General features: G+C 36.6%; 1 protein-coding gene across 3 annotated transcripts in view; it reads right to left on the bottom strand.

The window, feature by feature from the left end:
* The window catches only part of MCC (MCC, WNT signaling pathway regulator), a 174,788-nt gene that overhangs the window by 111,197 nt on the left and 42,493 nt on the right, over window positions 1–21,098 (bottom strand). Inside the window, exon 1 of one of the 3 annotated variants that reach the window (XM_026052853.1) lies at window positions 20,147–20,740. The exons of the other annotated variants lie outside the window; for them this stretch is intronic. Coding sequence (XP_025908638.1) covers window positions 20,147–20,203 — 57 coding nt within the window. The 5' untranslated portion in view covers window positions 20,204–20,740. Of the gene's footprint in view, window positions 1–20,146; window positions 20,741–21,098 lie in introns of those variants that run through there. 3 annotated transcript variants of the gene reach the window in all.

Here is a 21,098-nt window from a genome sequence, read left to right as displayed (position 1 = left end):
TTCTGTCTTGAAGACAGCTTACATCAAAGTATTAAGTACATCTGAAATCATGACACTTTGTGTCAAGGCGTATGTCTGCAAATAAAGATATGAAGGCTTTATTTTCCAGAGAAAAGCTTCAAAAAAACATGACTCTCATATTATCTGGTCTGATGTGCACTGTCATACAGACAGTGTTTCATGAGAGTCCTCATGGTACAACAGATACAGTGCTTGGATGGACTGTCACTTCTATTTTCATCTCATGCCACCCACACAGACTAATGGGAAGATTAATAAACGGAATCAGAAAAGTTTCTAATGTATTCTGGGGAAACTACAATAAAAGAACACCTAGCAGTTGATATGAACAAAACTGTAAAACAAGTGACAATAGGTTAGGAAATTGTGAATATATTAGGATTGCTATACTTTAATGAAAACAGTTTTTGGGTTTTTTTTTTTTTTTTTTTTTTTTTTTTTTTGGACAGACTAAAAATTACTACAGGCAACTACAGATACTCTGGTATCAGTTCATAGTTTCTGTAACAGTTTGTTTTTGTTTTTAGGCACATTCAGTTTGTGCTTGCTAGGCATTTCTCATAATTCTCCCTAAATCTGTGAAGTGTTTTCATCATTCGGAGAACTAAGGTTCTAGCATGCCAATACATACAAGAAACAGGGGGGAAACAAGTAAGCATTGCTATTTTAGAGGTCTGCTTGCCATCAGTCTCTTTAAATATATTATCAAGCTTCTTTCACATAGTTTTCTGTGTGCTGGGAAGTACTGTAAACATAAACCTTCAAAGATTAAAAGAAATCTGTATTTGGCACAGACTAAGCCTTCACAGAAGATCCAATCCCCATGAAAATATTTCCAGAAAACTTGGCACAATTTACGTCGGGAAAAAGAAGGAGAAAAAGTGATTTTTTTTTTTCAGAGACTGTTTGATGCTGCTTTGACCTTTTCTTCACCTGATATATTTGCACTGTTTTTCTGCACCATCCAATCAAAGGTAGTCAAAGCATAACTTTGCATTCCTCATTCAGGCATCAGCCCCACAGAAGCTCACAGGAATTCTGCATCAGGACTACACTTCTGCAATTCTGAGGGCACACATACATTATTAAACAGCAAACAGAATGCATACTGCTATCACAAATGAGCTGAAAAAAACACCACCACCACCACTTTAATATACGTGCAATTATATTGTCAAGAAGACAGACTACTTATGCTGGATACATAGTATGAATGACATCTACTCAGAAAGTCAGCAAATCCATTTACCCATAGACAAGACAAAAGCAAAGGCTGCAAGAAAAGCACAATTCAGCTTTCTGTACCAAGGGTAACAGCTAGAAAACCTAATACAAGAGTACTTCACTTGTGTCAATAACCACTGTATCTCCCTAAGTGTATCTATAAACATAGTATGCAGTCCCTCAATGTGGCATTTAAAGTTCTGAGTAACACAACTGAACAGAGATGTCAGCAATGAACTTGGCACCTCTGCACTCAGAGATTGAGAAACAAAGGATGAAGAAGCTCCATGGAAGCAACTTACAATACTACTGTCTTGCAGATGGGCAATCCTTTCTGCCACAGCTTGCCAATCTTACAGCAGGGCCAAAAGTCACATGCTAACACCTCAGCCACCTTCTTAATAATAAAAAAAAAAAAAAAAAAAAAAAAAAAAAAAAAAAAAAAAATCACCTCTTATATAATCTCATGCTTAGCTGGTGTTCAAAGTGATGAGCTTTTATGTTTTTGTATAAGACATGCTTCTCATATGCACAAATCAACTCTGTTTTCTTATGTATAATATAGTTTTACTTCTTTCTTTAAAGACCCTGTCAAACATAATCATTAAAAAACTGAGTGGACTTTTATTAAAGGCAGTACAGGTGGATATCAGCAGCTTAAAAGCTTTAGTGCTTTCTGTGCCACACAACTCACCAAAAATAATGATCAGATTCTCACTTATTGAAAAGTAGGCCTGGTTCAGGTGCTATAATCTGTAAGCTTTGAACAATAGCAGCCCAAGTTGTATATATCCTGCAAGAGCTAAGAACTTATCCCTAGATCTGTAAAATCAAGTTCATAACTGGTAATTAATCTTCCAAACCTTCAAACATTAAGTTTTATGGTGGACTGTGACATCAGTAGATGCTGGTAATATGTGGCGAAATACCACACCCTAAAAATCTCAATGATAATTTGTTCTATCCTGCAGGAAAAGCTAGTTCCTAACTTCATTGCAGTTATAGCATCAGGATATACTTTGAAAACAAGCAAAGAGCGCAAGAGTTAGCCTCTAACCTTGGGCATCCACCAGCTTGCCCACCAATGGCCACGCTTGATACACACAGAAAATCACAGTGGCAAAACCCCACAGCATGAGAGCTGTGCCCACAACTGGAAGCAATACAAGGCCAGGACCTGGACTAGGTCAGCAGGAACAACTGGTGTGGCCAGTTTTGCTTGAGCTTATCTGTTAGCCTCTTTAATATGTATTTCAAACTCTGCAATAATTCCAAACCCTGAGATTTCAAACAACTAACAAATGCTGTTTGCTACCACAAAAAGATGAAGCATCTGAGTGCTGACGAAGTTCAAAATTTCCTTACAAAAAAGGAGGGGGAGGGGGAAAGAAGGGGAAGAAGAGAAGAAACAAAGACACAAGCTTCTGATAACATGATGAACTATCACTTGGGAAAAAACAGCTACTTGTATGTATTTTATATATTTTACAGAGTTCTTTATACATTTAATCAATCTTATTGTCTGCACTGGAGGGAAAAAAATACAGTGTCTATGAAATCATAAAGCTGGCAAGGGAATCTGTATGGCTTCTGAAGTGCACAATAAAAAAAATTGTTTCAAATTGACATCATCCCTTGAAGCTAAGTACTTATTCCTGCACTTAACCAGAACATATAACACAAACGAAGCTCCAACAATTCTGTTGATTCTGTTGTGCTCTGGGTGTCCCTGCTGGAGCAGGGGGGCTGGGTTAGATGATCTCTAGAGATCCCTTCCAACCTCAAGCAGTCTGACATCCTGTGTGTGTGAATTAAAAAAAAAAAAAAAAAGTTTACTTTGAATATACCGTAAATACAAACTCCTTTGATTACAGAATCATAGAATCCTTAAGGTTGGAAGGGACCTCTAGAGATCATCTAGTCCAACCCCCTGCACATGCACCTAGAGCACGTGGCACAGGATTGTGTCAAGCTGGTTTTGAAGAGAAAGAGATTCTATGTTGATGGATGGATATGCGGATGATGAATGGATAAATGTTTAATTTGATGTTTAATTACATTGCACAGATATGGCTGTTAAAAGCATTAGAAACACTGGATGCAGACAGGAACAGAAAAGAACATGGTTTGCGCAAATTATGATTCCTCGTGACTTGCACAGACCCTTGAAAAACCTACTGATTACACACGGATAGTTTTTACAAAATGAGCTTGGCATTCTCATTTTCTTTCTTTCAGAGCTTTCATCTTCAACAGGACCAACCACTGTCTGTTTAGGAATGATTTATTCTTATGTCAAGCCCTTTTCTCTTTAGGAGATGAAGCATCAAGAGAGAGAAACTCACTGAATTCCTTATTACCAGTATGAGTGTGCTGCAGCCAAGAAAGCAAGACGAATCATAGAAGGTGGATAAAAAAATGAATAAAATTAAATGCAAAAATAAATTCTTGATTGAGATTAAACAGGAATCAATATAACCAACAAATTTTGAGAAGAGTGATTGAGGTTAGATGTCAGAACAGCTGCCCTAGAGTTGAAGAGTCTTATCTGTCTCACTGTGAGACACAGTGAGAATATTGAACAATTACCAAATTGTATCACTTCTATCAGGGATAAACACAGATTTATGAAAAAAAAGGTTTTTTTTTGTTTTATAGAACATAAGCATGATTTGATGAAAAATATTTTCTGATTTTATGAAAAAATAAATCCTTTTAAACTAAAATGAACTAAGAGAATGCAAACTCATGTGCTACTGTAAGGTGCAGACCTATCACAAAAATGGATTCATTAATAGGAATGCATTTTCTTTCTTTACACATCTTCTATTGTCAGCTAACTACTAGGAGAGAGACAGGGACTTGGTCTGAACAGTCATCTCTGCTGTTTCTCTGATAGTTGCATCCTGGTCAGTGGATGTCAGGAAGGACAGCACTTTGGAACACTGTGCAGTCTGAATTTTCAAGAACAGTCAAGTCTCCTCTGTGATACACAGCTGATACATGTTACAAAATACTACAGTCTTTTAGACAGCTGCTCAAGTGACTGTGTGTTGGGTTTTTTTTTGGAGGGGGGAGAGTTGTTTGCTTTAGATTATTTTTATTATTTATTACTATTTATATTTATTATTATTTATATTTACTATTTAGTAAAATAGCAGATTCACTTAATTTCTCCAACAATCAGTTTTCAAAAACTACCCAGAACCAATGAGATACAGAAGGGAAAAAAAAAAGTATGGGAGGGAGGGAGTACTTTTTTCTTCCCTTCCCCCTCCCTTCCCCGCCTACCTTACCTAGTTTTATATATAATCACGGTGCCTGTGGAACTTTAGACATCTCTTATCCTCAATCTAACAGAGACCAGGATTTTGATTTAAAGAAATAGACCTTGAGATTGTAATTTTTAAAACTGTATATATTTTTAAATACCCTTTTAGGTAAGCAATAGACTCTGGAACACTGCTACAGAAAGCATGGCTCAAAAAATAAAAAAAATGAAGAACAGGAAAAAAAATATTTCATATCACCCTGTTAACACAACAAAATATATCAGTGCAATAGCAACAACAACAACAAAAAAGCACGGTTGTACTTGAAAGCTTGAATTTCTCAAAGATTCACCATGGAGGAAAATAAGACATTTTAAAGAGGCTGATGAAGCCCTACATTTTTTTTTTTTTCTTTCAAGAACCAGGAAAGGTTTAAACTGCAAGATGAGGACAAAGCTAGAATATTACTGAGCAAAGGTTTATGAGAAACAAATGGTTAGATGCCTGAACATTCATATCAATTCTACAAAGAAGGAAACGATGAAAAGCAGATACTTACAGAGTAGAAAGTATTAGTGTCCTTCCTCAAAACATGATTCTGCATATAATTTAATTTTAAAAATACATATCAAATAGAAAAAAATCAAAAAAATGGTTGGCGGTTTTCATCAGCAAATCTTTTTCTTAGAAAGGACTTTTGAACTTAAAGCAAACTGGATTTTTATCATTATAACTTATGTTTAAAGGGAGTAAGAGTAATATATAATTCCTACAGAGTATTTTATGTCTTCAAAATACTGTACAAATATAAAAGTTCAGAGCAACTCTGCAAAAGCATGGACAAAATTTATTTCTTTTCTGATTAAACTAAGCATGGGAAGGAAGGATCACCAAGTTTCCCCTTGCTCTGGGAGAAATAAAAAACAAGCACTTACTGCTCTTCCTTTCAAAATAATCAGTCAGTTGCAATCTCTGCTGTGTCTAATGGCTTTCTACTTTTCCTAGCCTGGAATTCAAGCCAAGGATCTAGCACATGAGAAAAGGTTCAAATAATCCTCCTGTAATTCTTGAAGGCTACATGACATAAACAACAGTTGACAAGACTGCAACTTCAGATAGCTCAGGGATATCCAATTCCCATGTGTTTTTGTTCATAACTTGCAGCTGCCCTAACATAAAGCTTTGCAATATATTATCTACACTGTCATCTGGGATCAAAAGAAAAGAACTTTATCGTTCATGTATGTTTAGCTTCATTAAACCAATTTGCTTCTTCCTAAGAGAATTTAAAATGCACATATACATTTTGCTCTCTGTATGAATTCTATGAATCATATGTGGAACCTCATAGTGACAAAGGAATTTTTTATTATTATTTCCTTCAAATTACAAAGCAAAAATTGTCTTTTGTAGGTTAAAAAATGGCTCCACTCTATGACTGTATATTGTTTCCTAAACTCAAACAAAATCTTCAGCAGAATGCGTAACATCGGATAAGTCCAGCTCTCATCCAGACACAAAACACTTGGAAAAAGTTGTGCTAAATTTTACATTGCACATTTAGCAGAAATAGTAGAAGTGCAAGAGTGGAAGTTGGATACCAGAGCTCAAGCCTCTCTAAACTCCTTTCTGTGTTCTGCAGATATCTGAAAGCTACAGCCTTTATTATTGCTGCATCTCAACATTTCCAGACCTCCTCAGAGTAGAAATTCCATCTGGTTTGGGCATCAACATATGTCTGTATTTCCACCGAATAATCCAGAAGACATGATGGCAGCACTTACACCAGCTTGAGCCTTTACACTTACTGCTGGAGGACACACATCAAACATCCATGCTCAATGGCAAAGTAACTCATTCATACAGACTACAGCTGATTAATTGCAATTAAGCCTACTGGTGACAAACCAGCACATCAAAAAACTTTGAACAACTCCAAACCATGACTGCAATTGCTCTTTCTCTCTTTCTTTTAAGTGGATCATGGATTTCCACCAGGTGACCACGTAATTTTCCATCAAATATTCGGCCTCCTGAATCTCCAAACTGTAGCCTAAGTCCCTACTGAAAATGCATCACAGCTCTAAAATGCAGCCATTGCCTATTAGGACACTTCTATCTGGGAGGTGGACTGCCTTTGCTGTCATTGCTTTAAATGTGGCATCATTTAAAATTATATTTATGAGCAAATTAGAAGAAATGGTGAGCTCTGCTGTTGCTGTGGCTATAATAATCTACATATAGCGTTTTCTAAGACCTCTGTGGTATTTCTGGTTTCTACACTGCCTCATTCATTTCCAGAAGCATAGGTTTAAGGGCCAGGCATGGACACAAACAGCCAGATTCCTTTCAAACAAATGAATATGAATGCAAGGAAAGTTTAGGAGTTGAAATGAAAACAAACAATAAAGAAAATTGTTCCAAGGAAAAAGGACTGTGAAATCCAATCTAGTCTATTGATGTAAAATCATCTGATCTTTATCAGTCTACTAACTCAACCACTATCTTTTACTGATCAGCTAGCAATCAATGAATTTTTTTTTGTCATCTGATCCAGTCTTGGCTACAAGAATTCCACCTACCCAAACCAAACACAGCTATCTAAGCAGTACTCAGCCACCAAAGTGACCATATCATTTAGGAGCATTCCCTTTTTTTAAATAAAAAGTACTTTTACAAAAACAGTGAAATCAGGATCAAAAGAAGTGAACAAAATGGTGTCATTTATATGTTCTCTATATTGTCAATAAGTGTGCTTCAAGCAAAATCTGAACATAGTGGCAGACTTGTAAAAATTATCCCTTGGAGGCTGGTATACTAACGAAACCTTATCGTCTTACTTTTGTGTTTTTACTTTCCCTTTTATTTAAGCCTAATAAGAAACTATGTTTTCCTCTGGCCTATAAAAATCTTCTCTTAATGAGCAAAAATTCAGTTGATATTGACAAATTACATTATTAAATTGCAATGACTTCATAATCATAATCAATGTACTTAGTACGTAACTATAAATTGTATACCACTTATTAGATTTGCTAATGAGGAGGTTGTAAGGTCTTTATCTTTCTGCATTTAAAATTTCATGCATGAAATGCAGCAGTGCTGAAAACAAAACACTTAGGTTAATACTGCTAATGAGTTTAGCAGCGCCAAAATGTCAATGACCTCACCCACAAAGGTCTCACTAGGTCAGCTAGATACTTGTGTTAATATTTCACAGTGCAGTTAGCAGACTGCTGGTCTGAACAGAACTGAATTAAACTACATAGCCATTTATACCTATTTATTAAGAACAGGATATTTTGTAAAATAATATCAAAAAATGCTTTTCTCCACTGATGAAGATAACTTCTCTTTTAAGTTGCCGAAAGACTGACTATGGAGTGGTAGTGGTTCTGAGGTGGAAAACTGCTAGACATAGGAGACGTGCAAATTTCTGCTAGGAATCCAATTCCAAATAAGTGTGGCTAAAATTAACAATACTCAGTTCTCTTATGCCACATCAAGGTAAAAGTAGTAACGAAGAAGAAGATATTTCAGCAGAGTGTACGAGTGTTCAGAGTAACTGAAGTGCTAATAAGGCAGAAAGATCCTTAAAACATCTATTATCATTTACAGCCAGCAGAGCTGTAAGCCAACAAAAAGTCTGGCAAAATAGCAATATGGAAAATATTAAGCTGACACTCTGGAATTACAGCAGAAATGACCTGGTCTATCAACACTTGCGAATCCCCCAAGAAAACCACTCCTTACAAAATCTGCCAGGCAATCCTGACTTTTCAGAGTGCTCCACTACAAAAACCAAGTCCCAAGGCAATCCATTTTTCAGCAATTCTCTGCCAGAGGTACTCCAAAAACCATTATTTCTTTCATGAGGCTGCGAAGTACCATGTAATTCTCCAGAACCTGAAATCCACAGTTACACAACCACAAGCGGTTTCCAGTCGAAGCACTGTGGCTAAAGCAACACCACAGAACACTCTGCCCAGGACTGGGCTGGCCTCGACACTGCTGCTCATTACATGTAATAATTACACTGGTTTAATTATGACTATTCATTTGATACAAAATAATGCTCATTATTCACACAGCAGATGCATCTCTTTATGCCAACAAAGAATCAGCTCCTTTCCCAGAGGCACTGCAGCCTTAGGCAGTTAAGGGCCATGATTATAAACAAAAAGGAAAGACTGGATTTTACAATAATTTGGATTCTATTTTATTATTAGAAATATTATATAAATTCACATTACTACTTCAACTTACATCCATTAACACAACAGTTACAGATCTCCAGTTTCAAACATGAAATAATCAAGGTTGAGTGAAAGCTTTTAAAAACAAAAACAACATCTAAATTTGAGTCTTGCTACTTTGAAACTTGTAATACTGCAGAGTAGGGAAGACAGAGTTTGCATATTAAAAATATATATATTAAAAAATCCAACTTTTGCAGAAATATAGAATATACAGAAGTATACAGAAGCATACTTCTCTATGTAGAATTATATAGAAAATATAGATAGAATATTTATATGCAGATTTCTTCATAAAGAGAGAGAATAGAAATAGAATAGCTAAATTCATACAAATCTCCACATCACAACGGCTTGACTGTTATGAGCCATCACACTCTTTTTCTACTTTGCAGTACAAGAAATGTATCAATCACTGGAAGAGAAGAAATAAAGGTATTTTATCCACTCTTAAAACCAGGTCTGCACAAGACATGAATATCACCTCAGGAAACATTAGCAAAATCTTTCCTTTACATGCAGTTGTCAACTCAGTCTACTGACACCATTTACAGTAGTTGTTGACACACCATGTTACAGCTACAGATAATTTTTTCCCTCTAAGATTTAACTCATCTTCTCATTTCATTGAAAGAAAAAACATGCATTCTTTAGCAAGCACCAGGCCTTCTACAAGGTTAGTTAAAACTGGCAGAACGTTACTTTATGTAGTACTTTATCTACTTTATGTATAGGCTTCTGGAGTATCTTTACAGCTTCTAGAATTTCAAGCCATTCAGACCACAAAACAATCATTTGCTCACCATATGTAAGGAGAAGAAAAAGAGCTGATAAACAAGCGTAGAGCATTATTAAAGAACCAAATAAGCCTGCAAATTAGTTCAAACAAAAGGAATCAAATAAGCCAAATGAATCATGTAACAGCAGCATCACTAACCAACAAAAATTAGGCTGTAGTAAGTTATGCAGGCAAAAGAGAAAAAAAAAAAATCAAAGCACAGAAAACATGAAAGCATCTTAGGCAGTTTTATCATCATCAAAGGTGCTGACCATTCATAAGTAGGTACTTCGTCATTTTTGCAGCTGGGATTGTAACTGCTCCCATTTCTGTACTCAGCTGCAAAACGCATTTCAAGTGTATTAGCCCAGCCTGGCCCAAAAAAGGATGATAACAGAAGTACCACTATGTGAGGCAGCACCCAGGAGATCTAATAATATATACAGCTGATACCTGTGACAAGCCAGCTGCTAATATAAATGCTGGCTATTGTTAACAGCAAGCTAGCAACTACTACTTAATAACAGGCTACAGCCTCAGAGGAAGCCAGCTTAACAATTTAGATACCATGCAAAGAAGTGCAGTGCATTATCAAACTCAATGCATTCAGCCCTCTGAAGAGTAAGTTATGGCAGTACGTAAAAACAGCCTGGTGCAAGGTCATCTCAACTTCTTGTAGACATAATATCTAGACAGCATAGACATACAGACTGTGTAGACACATAGACAGCATATGATCTGCCTTTCCGCTTACTGTCTGCAAAGCAAGACAGTAAGACTGCCACCCATCCTCATCTTCACGGGAACACTAGCCAAACCAGTCACTTCATCCAAAGCTCTAAAAATATGGTTCAGAAGGTCAGCGAGCTGTCCTAATGCAACTGACAGTTGCAGTCATCCTGTTGCACATGAACGTCACCACATGCAAGTCTTGCAGTTCCAGAGCGACAGCAGTAGTTCCATTTTTGCAATTAAACTATGTAGTCTTTGGAAGAAATTTCAAGAATTTGCTCTAATGGGCCAGAAACTAGATGTTTTAGCTAACACTGAAAGATCTATATAGTTCTGAGCACTTAACTGATGTATTTTAAAACTGTACTCCTTTGAGTTATCAGCAGCTGGCTCTTTTCCAAAGTCTGATGCAAATTGCTACATTGTGATGTATTACATTCTACCAAAATCCTGGTCATTTACAATAAAATACAATCACCACCTGCTTCAGCATTTATATAATTCTATAAAGTTCAGGGATGATAATATACAAATTTTACCTCGCAATCACAATAAGACTGCAAACAAGCAGCACTAAAAAATAATAAAAAAGCAGCATTAATATGGTTCAGAATCAGCACTCAAAAATAAGAAATGCTAGATTTACAGCATTAGTGCAAATCTAGTTCAATTCTAGCTCACTTCCATTAATGTATTAAAATGGACACTAAAACTGCATGATGCTTTTCCTCTCCACAGAGGAGAGAAAAAAAGCCCTATTCTCTTCTATCTTGGCTTCTTTATCACTTCTCCTCTTTCTTCATCTCTGTGTTACATAGGCCATATCTGGGTGTCGCCCACAGTCTCTTCAGCTGCTTTCCCTCCCCAGCCCCACAAGCTCCGCTTCGTCCTCCAGCCCAGGCGTCTTGCAGCCCAGCGGTGATCCCCTGCGACCTCATTGCCCCTCTCCTTTCATGTCCATCTCATCACTCCAAGTCCTCACCTCTCTCCTCCCAGCTTTTCCTTTTCTGTTCTGCCTTTTGCTTTCTCAAGTCCAACTCATCTGAGACCAAGGAAGCTCACAAAATTCTTGTAAGGTTTTAGCTGTAGCTATACAGACAAGTCTTGTACTAAAGACTCCCAAATGATTTTGCCCCCTGAATATCTTTTCAAGATCAGTTAAAAGAAAAATCATATACATGCTAACAGGAAAATTTCAAGTACTGTTTCAAAGCACAGTGACAGCAAAAAGAACTGTCAGATTCAGAAACAGAAAGATTAAAAAAAAAAAAAAAACTTTGCGGAAACAGATGCAATATTTTAGCTGATAATGCTTCCCAAGAAAATTCAGTTCATGGGAAAAGCTTTGTTTTGAACGGCCAAGGTCCGACAAATCTAAAATCCAAGAGGATTTCATATTAGCAAGCAACCTTGAAACCCTAAGAGAAGGTCACATCAGACTCATCCACAAACACTTACACACTTAACTCTTTCACTGCATTACAATACCATTTTTTAAACTTTATTATAAAGAACAAAATTTTATTTTTTCTTAATGAATGCAGATATTTAATACATAATAGCAAACCTAGCATTTTAATGGCTATTCTATTTCAACTTTTATTGCTTAATATTCTATACTTTAATAACAAAATTGTATTTACTATTATATTAGCAGTCATTAACAGCCCACTGTTCTTCACAACACCTTTAAATACAATCAAAATAACAAAGAAGTACACATAAAATGATGTATTAATAAGTAAAAGAGATTCTTCGGTTACCACGGTGATTCTTCAGTGATTTTTCACTGACCACACTTTTAGATATTTGACTGCTGCAGAAACACATGAATATAGTTAAGTCCTGTTTAAAAAAAAAAGCAAACTTAAATACCACATACATATATTTACACCATATACATATGCATTTACATAGATATATATTTAATTTTATTGTGTAATATAGTCTTGCACTGAAAGTAGCAGCTTTTTCCATGTGCTTAGTAAGTCAGCAATTTAAGATTATACAGCACTCTGAGCAGAATTTCAGAACAAAAGTAGAAGATTGGGGAGGGTTTGATGAAGCTGTAGAAGCACCTAACCTTTTCCCAGGATGTTTGCAGCTCGTGTAACTTAACTGCAATGCCAAAATTCTACCAAACTCTGCATAAAAATTGCCCTTTCTATTACAAGTACCTTGGGGTTCTGTAAATGACTCAAATTCTTATTCATTATGCACACTGAAATAATGGTCATCACTTTTACTACAGTACCATCATTCAAAAAACAAACAAACAAACAAAAAACCAGTCTCCAAGTCAGGATAGTTGGAGTAAATTTCCTGGAGCAACTTTTTGTCTTATATATAGTGTCTTGTCTTACAGACAAGACAAGACAAAAAAAAAACCCAAAAAACGATGCGTATGGAGTAGCATAGGGATTTATCCAAAGTCAGCATGTCAGCATGAGACACAATCCAAACCACACACAGCTCTGGATGCTTTCAGAAGCTTTCATATGCAAAACAAATAAACAAAGAAACAACCATTTAGTGACCTTTACAATCTATGGAAAAAAAATAAACATAGGCAAGTTGGGTGTGTTTATGAATACAAAGAGGAAAAATGTTTTTCTCCTATGTTCTTTGAGTTTGGCATGACTGGAGAGATTTATGTCACTTAAAGTTTTAATTTCAATTGCAAATTTTTCATGTATGATAACCACAGAGTTGGAAGATGTAAGATAATTTCCAAAGGAATAATGAATATCTCTACTGTTACAAAGTAGTAATCTGAATCTCCAGGAAATATAAATCATTCATGCAGAAGGTTCATTTATATGGGAAAACCTGACACTGGGTGAAGCGACCGCTATTAGTGTCACACAGTCTTTTTACCAGCACCAGATGCCACCTTGCACACTGAACTTCCCTCCATCTATCACAAAGAAACTTTGAGTTTCACCACATTTCCCTGCAGAGCACACGAGCTGACATAGCACTACTACATCTGCAGCAGAGCGGCTCCTACAGCCTTTCTCCACAAGGTTTAAAGCAACAGTTATCAGCACAATACCTGTGACTTTAAATACCATACAGTGTCACAAAGACAATAAAACTATAACACTAAAAGCAAAAGTGACAGAAACAGGCTTCCTTCTTAAAATTATTCAAACAACTTGGAGCACCAGATCAAAGTTATCTATATCCTACCACAGCTGTTCAATTTCATCAGAAAGCCTCTCTCTGTGATCCCTCCTTCTTTCACACACACATGCAGCATGGATACTACTATTTTCAGAATCAGCAACCCTGCAATCTAGGGATTCTTCTTCTTTCAGAAGCCCTTGCATACATTTTTCTTCACAAACGAGAGATCCACAGATTATAGAGGAATGCACAAAAGCTTCTGAAAGACGAGTCCCATAAGAATCCTGAAAGACCCATTGCAGAGTCCCGGTAGCTCCAAGCCTGATCAATGACAAAGAAGTAATATTTTGACCCGCAAAAAAGAAAGAAGGTGATGGGAAGGTGACTTTACCTCTATTTCCAGAACTCTACCAAGAATTTAAGAATAAAAACATCCAGTCTCTAAAATGTTTCAGAAGATCCAATACATTGCTAATGGTACTTTCACAGCACGTATTTGTCCTTATTAAATTCTCAACTATAACATATTTTTCAGAAGCATTTTTCAAAAGCTAGGCATTTTAAAATATCAGGGAGGCAGGTGTGTTACATAACCTCGACATGCTTTATTTTTGCCAAAAGGAGGCTGCAGAAGAGCATTCTCTGTGTCTGGGTATTTCAAGTAATCTTTTTATAGTGCTTCATAGTGCTTTAATAACATTTTAGCCTGGAATATATCCTGTGCCTGATAAGCAGCTCACAAATCCAAAAAATAAGCATTCTTTGAAGTCACTGTTTTTTGTTTTTTTTTTTTACACTGGATATATCATGCCTCAGTCCCTCTGGAAATCACACACGTTGATCATGCCAAAAATAGAGCCCCTTCAGCTAGACTATGGATCCAAATTCCAGTTCTAATCCATGTCTATCAAATCACCAGTAGAGCTGATAACATAACAGCAAGCTCTCCTGATTAAAGAGTATGTCTATTAATAAACTGCGGATGTCCAAATAACTCTGGAAAAGATAACTGTCCCCTGTATAATTATCAATAAAATTTTAAAAACAAGTATAAAAATATATTTGATTTTTCAAAGAGAAGAATAACCAGTATTAGATTTATGACAAAGGACAGAAGTTTATCTAATCTAAAAGTTATATCCAGACTTCATGGCAACTGTCCAACAGCTTGTCCATTAAAATTCTCTGTTATTTCCTTTCAACGACCCTGCTACATCAATGTAACTGAGATTCACAGTAACTCTTTAAATTCTGAAGAATTCTCAACACTCAACAAGCAAAGTATAGGAAAACGTTAGTTTTTCAAGGTTGCATAGCACTTCACAAAGTCAATGCAAACCATGAAGGAGCATAGAGACGGGGCCGAGTTCACCCAAAGAAAACTGTGCCTTCAATGTCCTTGCAGTAAGAAAGATGAGAATATACTTGTAAAGCTAGGGGTATTACTGCTGCCCATCAACAGAATTTTCCTCAGATCTCCACTAGGATCCATTTAACCCATTTAGTCTCTCCTGAAGATACTATGATGTAAGCTTCCTGGGTTGCTGCATTCTCTCTTCTAAGATTGAGATGTTTAACTTCAGTCATTTCTGACAAATTCATACAAACTGGTCACTGTTCCAGTTTGTCTGCTGTTAGTAAAGAAATCCATTATGCAACTTTTTCATTCTAAAGCATTTTTAAAATGTCATCTTTAGTGTCTGATAATCACATTCCACTGAGTTCCAGTGTGAGATCACAATATTTTAAACAATCAGTATAAACAGTTGGTCCTCCAAACATCCTCTGACTGGGGAAAACTGTACCCTCTGGTAGTAAGGTGCCGTACAGATGGCCATTTCATTACAATTTCCATGTATCTTTGACACCGAACGCCAAAATCGATACTGATATATTCAATATTAGAGAAGGATTCCAGTGGGAAATGGTGCATCCACCTGCTTACAAGAGGAGTCCCCAGAGTGTGCCAGCACTCTAGCTGCACACCCAGAGACCACTCCCAAAGCAGACGTAGTATTAGTGTGACATTTTTTCACTGTTTTAACGATGAAATCGTTAAAACTTAGGAAGACAGAGCAAGTGTTTGAGGTTTATTCCCAGTGTTACATACATAAAAAAACTGTTTGTCATTCCCTCGGTGCCATTTCCTCACATGTGGGCACAATATGAGCACAAGCTGACCCATGTTCTACAAGAAAATACTGGAAAACTACCTTAGGATGTGGGCTGTCGCTGCAGAATCTCCCCACTGCCAACAATGCTCAGTGTCAGGAGGCTGCTCTCCCCAGACACCTACTCCAGGGCTGCCTCCAGCTCATTCACTGGCCTCACAAATACAACAATCCCCTTCAAGACACACAACCCCTTTTCAGGCTATAAGTTTTCTTCCACATTCAGATTTCTGGGAAAGTATAGCAGTGGTGCAACACAGATTTTAAAATAAAGTACGATATATGATATTGCCCTACACTGAAATTACATAGCTGTAATTTAGGCCTGTAAAATTTAGTCATCTCTCTCTCTCTTCGCGTCGTGCATTACATAGAGTTTCACCAAAATTTTGTTTGAACTTGCTATTCTGCCTCTCAAATCAAGATAAACTTCCAAATCTCCCTTCCCCAAGATGTTAAATACTGTTCTTAAAAAAAAAAAAAAGCTTTTCAAAAGTAAACAGCCTAGCTGTTTGTTCTACACAGTGCAAAAGGTTAAAGAACATGTAGTTGTATCTAAGACTATAGGACTATATCCTTTTGAAAAATTAAACACCATCAGATGATGAGTTCTACAAGAACATAGCTGTCAATCTCACTAAGAATACGTTAAGAACAAACAGCTGCACTTGAAGTGCTGAATGCATTGCATTTTTTTAGCCAAAATTTTACTCTAAGCAAATTCACAAGACTCTCTTTAGTGAAAACTACATTCACGGTCAAAATTTCACTCTTAATCTTACTCTTAAGTAAACAGCCAAGGACACCATGAAGTACACTACTTAGGTTCCTTTCTTGTTCCCACACTGCTAATTTGAGCACTCTGCCAGTTGCAGACTGCATGTGCATTACCTCTGACAAGACTTAGCCCTGCAGTTGTGCAAGGTCAGAATCCAGACCTGACTACATCAGCATGACATAAGGAGCATGCCAGCACGTCAGCAGTGCAGTAGGGACTGCTAAGACGACAAGGCATTACCTCCCCACAGTGCCATTTCACCTTTAAACAATTTGAGGCTCAGGGACTTTCTAAGCCAAAAGTGGTATTTTTAGAATTGGAAAACAAAGAAAATTTAAATCAAGCAATTCAGCTCTTTCCATACAAATACCTCTCGCTGAAGGATAATTAACTGCATATATATTAGGAGTATAAACTCCTATTGAATTTATACTGTAACTGCAGTTTCTGTTCATTGAACATAGTTTCAATAATGTTCACAGTATTGGCTTTTAAAACAACCCTCTGTGATTGCACCAAAGGGATCCAAAGAGCACTTACCTAATTTGGGTGTCCTATGCTGTATATAAATCACACTCATTCTTAATCAAGTCACAGAAAGCAAACTGCAAATAACAACATGCCATTATATTGACTACTGAAAACCCATCTCAGTAGAAGCAATTTTGGCTGGACATGGGTTTTTATTTGCAAGGGTATTGAAATCTTTCCTACAATTCTCATTGATTACAACAACTCTTTTAATGTGTCATATAATAAAAAAAAAATGCGGCATCACAGTAAACCTTGCTGTTGTATAGTGAAAACAATGCTTTTCTACCTCTCTCTGCAGTAATAACATACTGAATCTGTCAAATAAACAGCACATGGACAAATCATTCCTTACTTGGAGATCAAAAACAGTAGGGCGAAGATAAAGCAGAGGAAATGGTCAACTAGGCACAAATGCATGTATCAATAACAATAGCTTGAACTCTGCAATCAAGGCCACTGCAAACAAACTATGAGCTTTTTATTAGCATGAGTGACCAGTGAAAGAAATCAAATTTTGTTGTTTACTTGTTTTTGTCTCTGGGGTTTTTTTTTTCTTTTTCTTTCATCATGAACCTGGGGAGGAGAAAAAGATGAGCAGTAAACAAAGAGATCTTCATAGTCTTGGCTTACTGCTCATCTTTTTCTCGTTGTTGTTCACTTGAACAACAGTTTAGAAATATCAAACATGAACCACACGCTGTTTTCTACAACCACAGCTGCGGCCTATGTTTTCCAAAGACTGACATACCTCTCAAGCAAAAAGAAGTTTCAATACAAACAGAATGTAATTCAACATGTATCCATTTAAGAACGCATTTATATCTCCAAAGCTTTGGAGTCTTCCTGTTTATTTTAATAACAAAAGTCTCCTGCTAGAACTTCCTTACACAGATGGAAAGACCCATGCGCCCACACCAAAAAGCAGTATGCGTTATGTTCTTAAAATGGTCATCCTTGGTCTGTTACCATATTTGTCATTCAGCCATGTACACTGGTAACTGCCCACTGTAATGTGAAAATATGAGTTGACAGTAAAGAAACGGGTGCGTCTGAAAATCTACTAAGATTGTACTAGTCTAATCAAATTCCCATTGTAGTCAGTCCCATCTTTTTTCATTGTTTAAATAAACATGTTGCTGCCTTCCAGTGACCAAACCCATATTCCATACAGAAGATTCAGAGTGAAAAGACGGGGAAGAATGACAAAGAACTGAGAAACACAGCTAAATAATATATGCACAACCTTTATCAATGGCTTCCTAATATTCAATAGCAGCAAGAAAAAAAGAGTTCAATTCACTAGTAGGGAAAGAAATGGTTTGAAGAGACTCTGTAGAAATAAATAACTTTATAATATGAACATACAAACTACAGGAAGATAAAAGTTGAGTAATTAAAGTCCAGAGGAGAGCAACTAACTAGATCTCAGAGTACTTACTGTACTGAGATCTTCTCATAGCAACAATGGAAAAGTTCCTTACAATAGAGCCCTCCATATTTCACTCAAAATGAGTTGCTTTATCAAAGACCAGTGTTAAAACCAACCTGGCCCAGTGAGTGAAACATGCCAAACGCATACTTACACAGGAAACTTAAATCACAAGGATGAAAACCATCAGTAAAGCTGGGGAAGTTAAGAGTTTAAGATTTCACTGCTTTGTCTGCAGTCAGAAAGGGGCCTAGCAGCTGCCCTGGGGTACAAATGTAACACAAGTATTTATTTTAAATTAATCATATAAACAAAAACGTGATACAATGTATTGGTAAAGGCTTCTTTTCATATTTCCCATGTTAATATGTCAGAAGAAAGAGATAAGAAATATCTTGTTACTAAAAAGCCTTACACAACGAGTAAGTACAGTAAATTTGAACTGGTAACATTTCAATTATTCTACTCAGGTATAATTGTTACCAGTAAACACTGCCTGCTCTAAATAACTATCCAGTCTTGCTTAAATTCAAGGTTTTATGTGATTTTGCAGTCCTGAAAATTAAATGTTGAGGGGATAGAAATCAGTGATCAATAAACCATTAGTACAGATGCAGCCAGAAACACCATGACAAACTCCTGGCAAAAATATCCTGGGCTTTTATGCTGAGTTTATTAACTTAGTTTAGGCTGAGGTGCCATTATATTGCTTTTAAGCAATCATTTATCAGAGTAACACAGATTTAAGTAAAACAAACTTTTTATTTTATTTTATTTACATAAAGTAGGAACATTAGGAAATTTCTTTTAACTCCATGATCACAAACCTACTGATCCTCTTCACGCTAGTATACTGAACTGGCTCAATACCTACTATGCTGTCTCCTGTACAAATTGTGAACTTTTTTTGTTCTGCCAAGCACATCATACTTTTTCTAATAAACATATAAAATAAATGATAAGCTACAATAAAAGGTTTATCAAAGAAAAGGGCAAGGTAAAGAGGATTTAATTTAAACTGGGGCAGATCAGATTCAATATTCTACAAAATGATGTTAATAAGATGATTAGGGTGTCATAGGGTAACTAACATCAGTACTTCTCAGGATAAATAAGTCCGTTAGAGTGGCACATCTAAGACATTTTGGTAAATGTCAGAAGATAATGCCTCTGACAATTTTATTAAACATTTGCATAGTATCTGATGGGACACTAATTTCCAATTAATTAAAAACAAGCAATATTGTAAAAAAAAAAAGCATACTTACAACTATAAGAAATAACACCATACCATGGCTTGTAAATGAAAAGCAAAAAGTTTCCTATGACTTATTTTCTGTGCTTTTAGGTAAGGAAATATTCACCTAATCCAGAGCAACATCACTTTTAGCTAAGCATAATCAAGCATAACTTCTGCCAATGTTGTTGTCTTCACAATAAATACCTGACATCTTTCGCTCACTCCACTTCCCTTCTAAATTTGTCACCACACAGTTAATCTCAGCTGAGATCTGACGATGAGATTTCACCTACTGCAAAGATGAATGCTGGATATAAATACAGCTCTTGGGAGGTGAAGGAATCTGTGCTGCCAGACTACAGGAAAAAAAAAAAAACTCTTTACATGGTTACAAACATTTGCTTTTCACCACTTACTCAGACTAAAGCAGCAAGCAAGTTCAGGTCATTTCCTGACTGGCACAGCAAGTTACAACAAGATACACATTCTATTAATTTTTAATTGCACTGCTTGTAGTCTGAAAGCCCAAAAGGAGAGAGGGTTTTTTTTAAAAGCATAAAGGAGGACACTGAATCTGCTTACCTCACTCAGCTCCGCAGGGGAATCATTTCCATATTTCACAGCAACTCCAGAATTCATGATTAGACTTTTCTGTGCTTGATGATTTTTACAGATTTTAATGCTTCAAACCTTTGCTTAACAGATTCAATACTTATTTCTTCTGCAAGATTTCTCTGTCTTGCACATTTTGCTCTAGACAGCCATTTTCATTTCACACTGATCCAGTCCAAATTAATGATGCAAGATCTTCTAAAAGAACCAAATTAGTTTTCACTTCACAGACAATCCATTGCTGCAAGAGACCCGTCAGCACTGTGGAGTGCTAGGAGAATGCAGGGAAAGTGCTGCTATTCCGACCCTGCAGATCTCCTAGTTCATCTGTAAGTTGTGCTTCATCTCTGCCGTCCGCTCTACGCTGTCTTTTCCCCAGCTCGGCTGGAAGGCATCTCCCAAAGCCGTTTAACACACTCCAAGCAAACTGGTGATGTTCATAAAAGCTCACAGCAAAAATATGAAAATAGAGCTGCAAAGATCTTCCATTCTGGGGGAGAGAAAAGGCACAAGAGAGGAAACCCCCACCTCCAGAGACAAACCGATCCTGCACTTCACGCTAAAGTTTCCCCTGCCAGTGAGCCTGGAGTTTAAGTGGTTTATGATCAAACACAGCTGTCTTGCTGCTGGCTAAAGGGTGCATGGAAGGGGCGGTACTAAAGCAGAGTGCAAGTGGGAGGGAGTGAGCTACACAGTTCATTTTGGAATTATAGGCATTTTTTCCAGTATTCTATATACCGATTACTGCACTCAAAATTATATAAAGATGTAACTAACTGGAAAAGCCACCTGGATAACGGCAAGCTGGACTCGTATTTCCCATGTGCAACTGCAAGTAAGGAGAGCTGGGGAGAAGGAATTGTAATGATTTCAAAAGGTCACAGTAAGTCCAAAAGCATCATTAGAAAGCCACAGATTTTAC

This window comes from Nothoprocta perdicaria, unplaced genomic scaffold, assembly GCF_003342845.1.
Source record: "Nothoprocta perdicaria isolate Ctin4 unplaced genomic scaffold, notPer1 scaffold_92, whole genome shotgun sequence".
In the NCBI taxonomy this organism is placed as follows: Eukaryota; Metazoa; Chordata; class Aves; order Tinamiformes; family Tinamidae; genus Nothoprocta; species Nothoprocta perdicaria.
The sequence above is the reverse complement of the archived record's forward strand: the minus strand, read 5'-3'. Positions and strand labels throughout refer to the sequence as shown.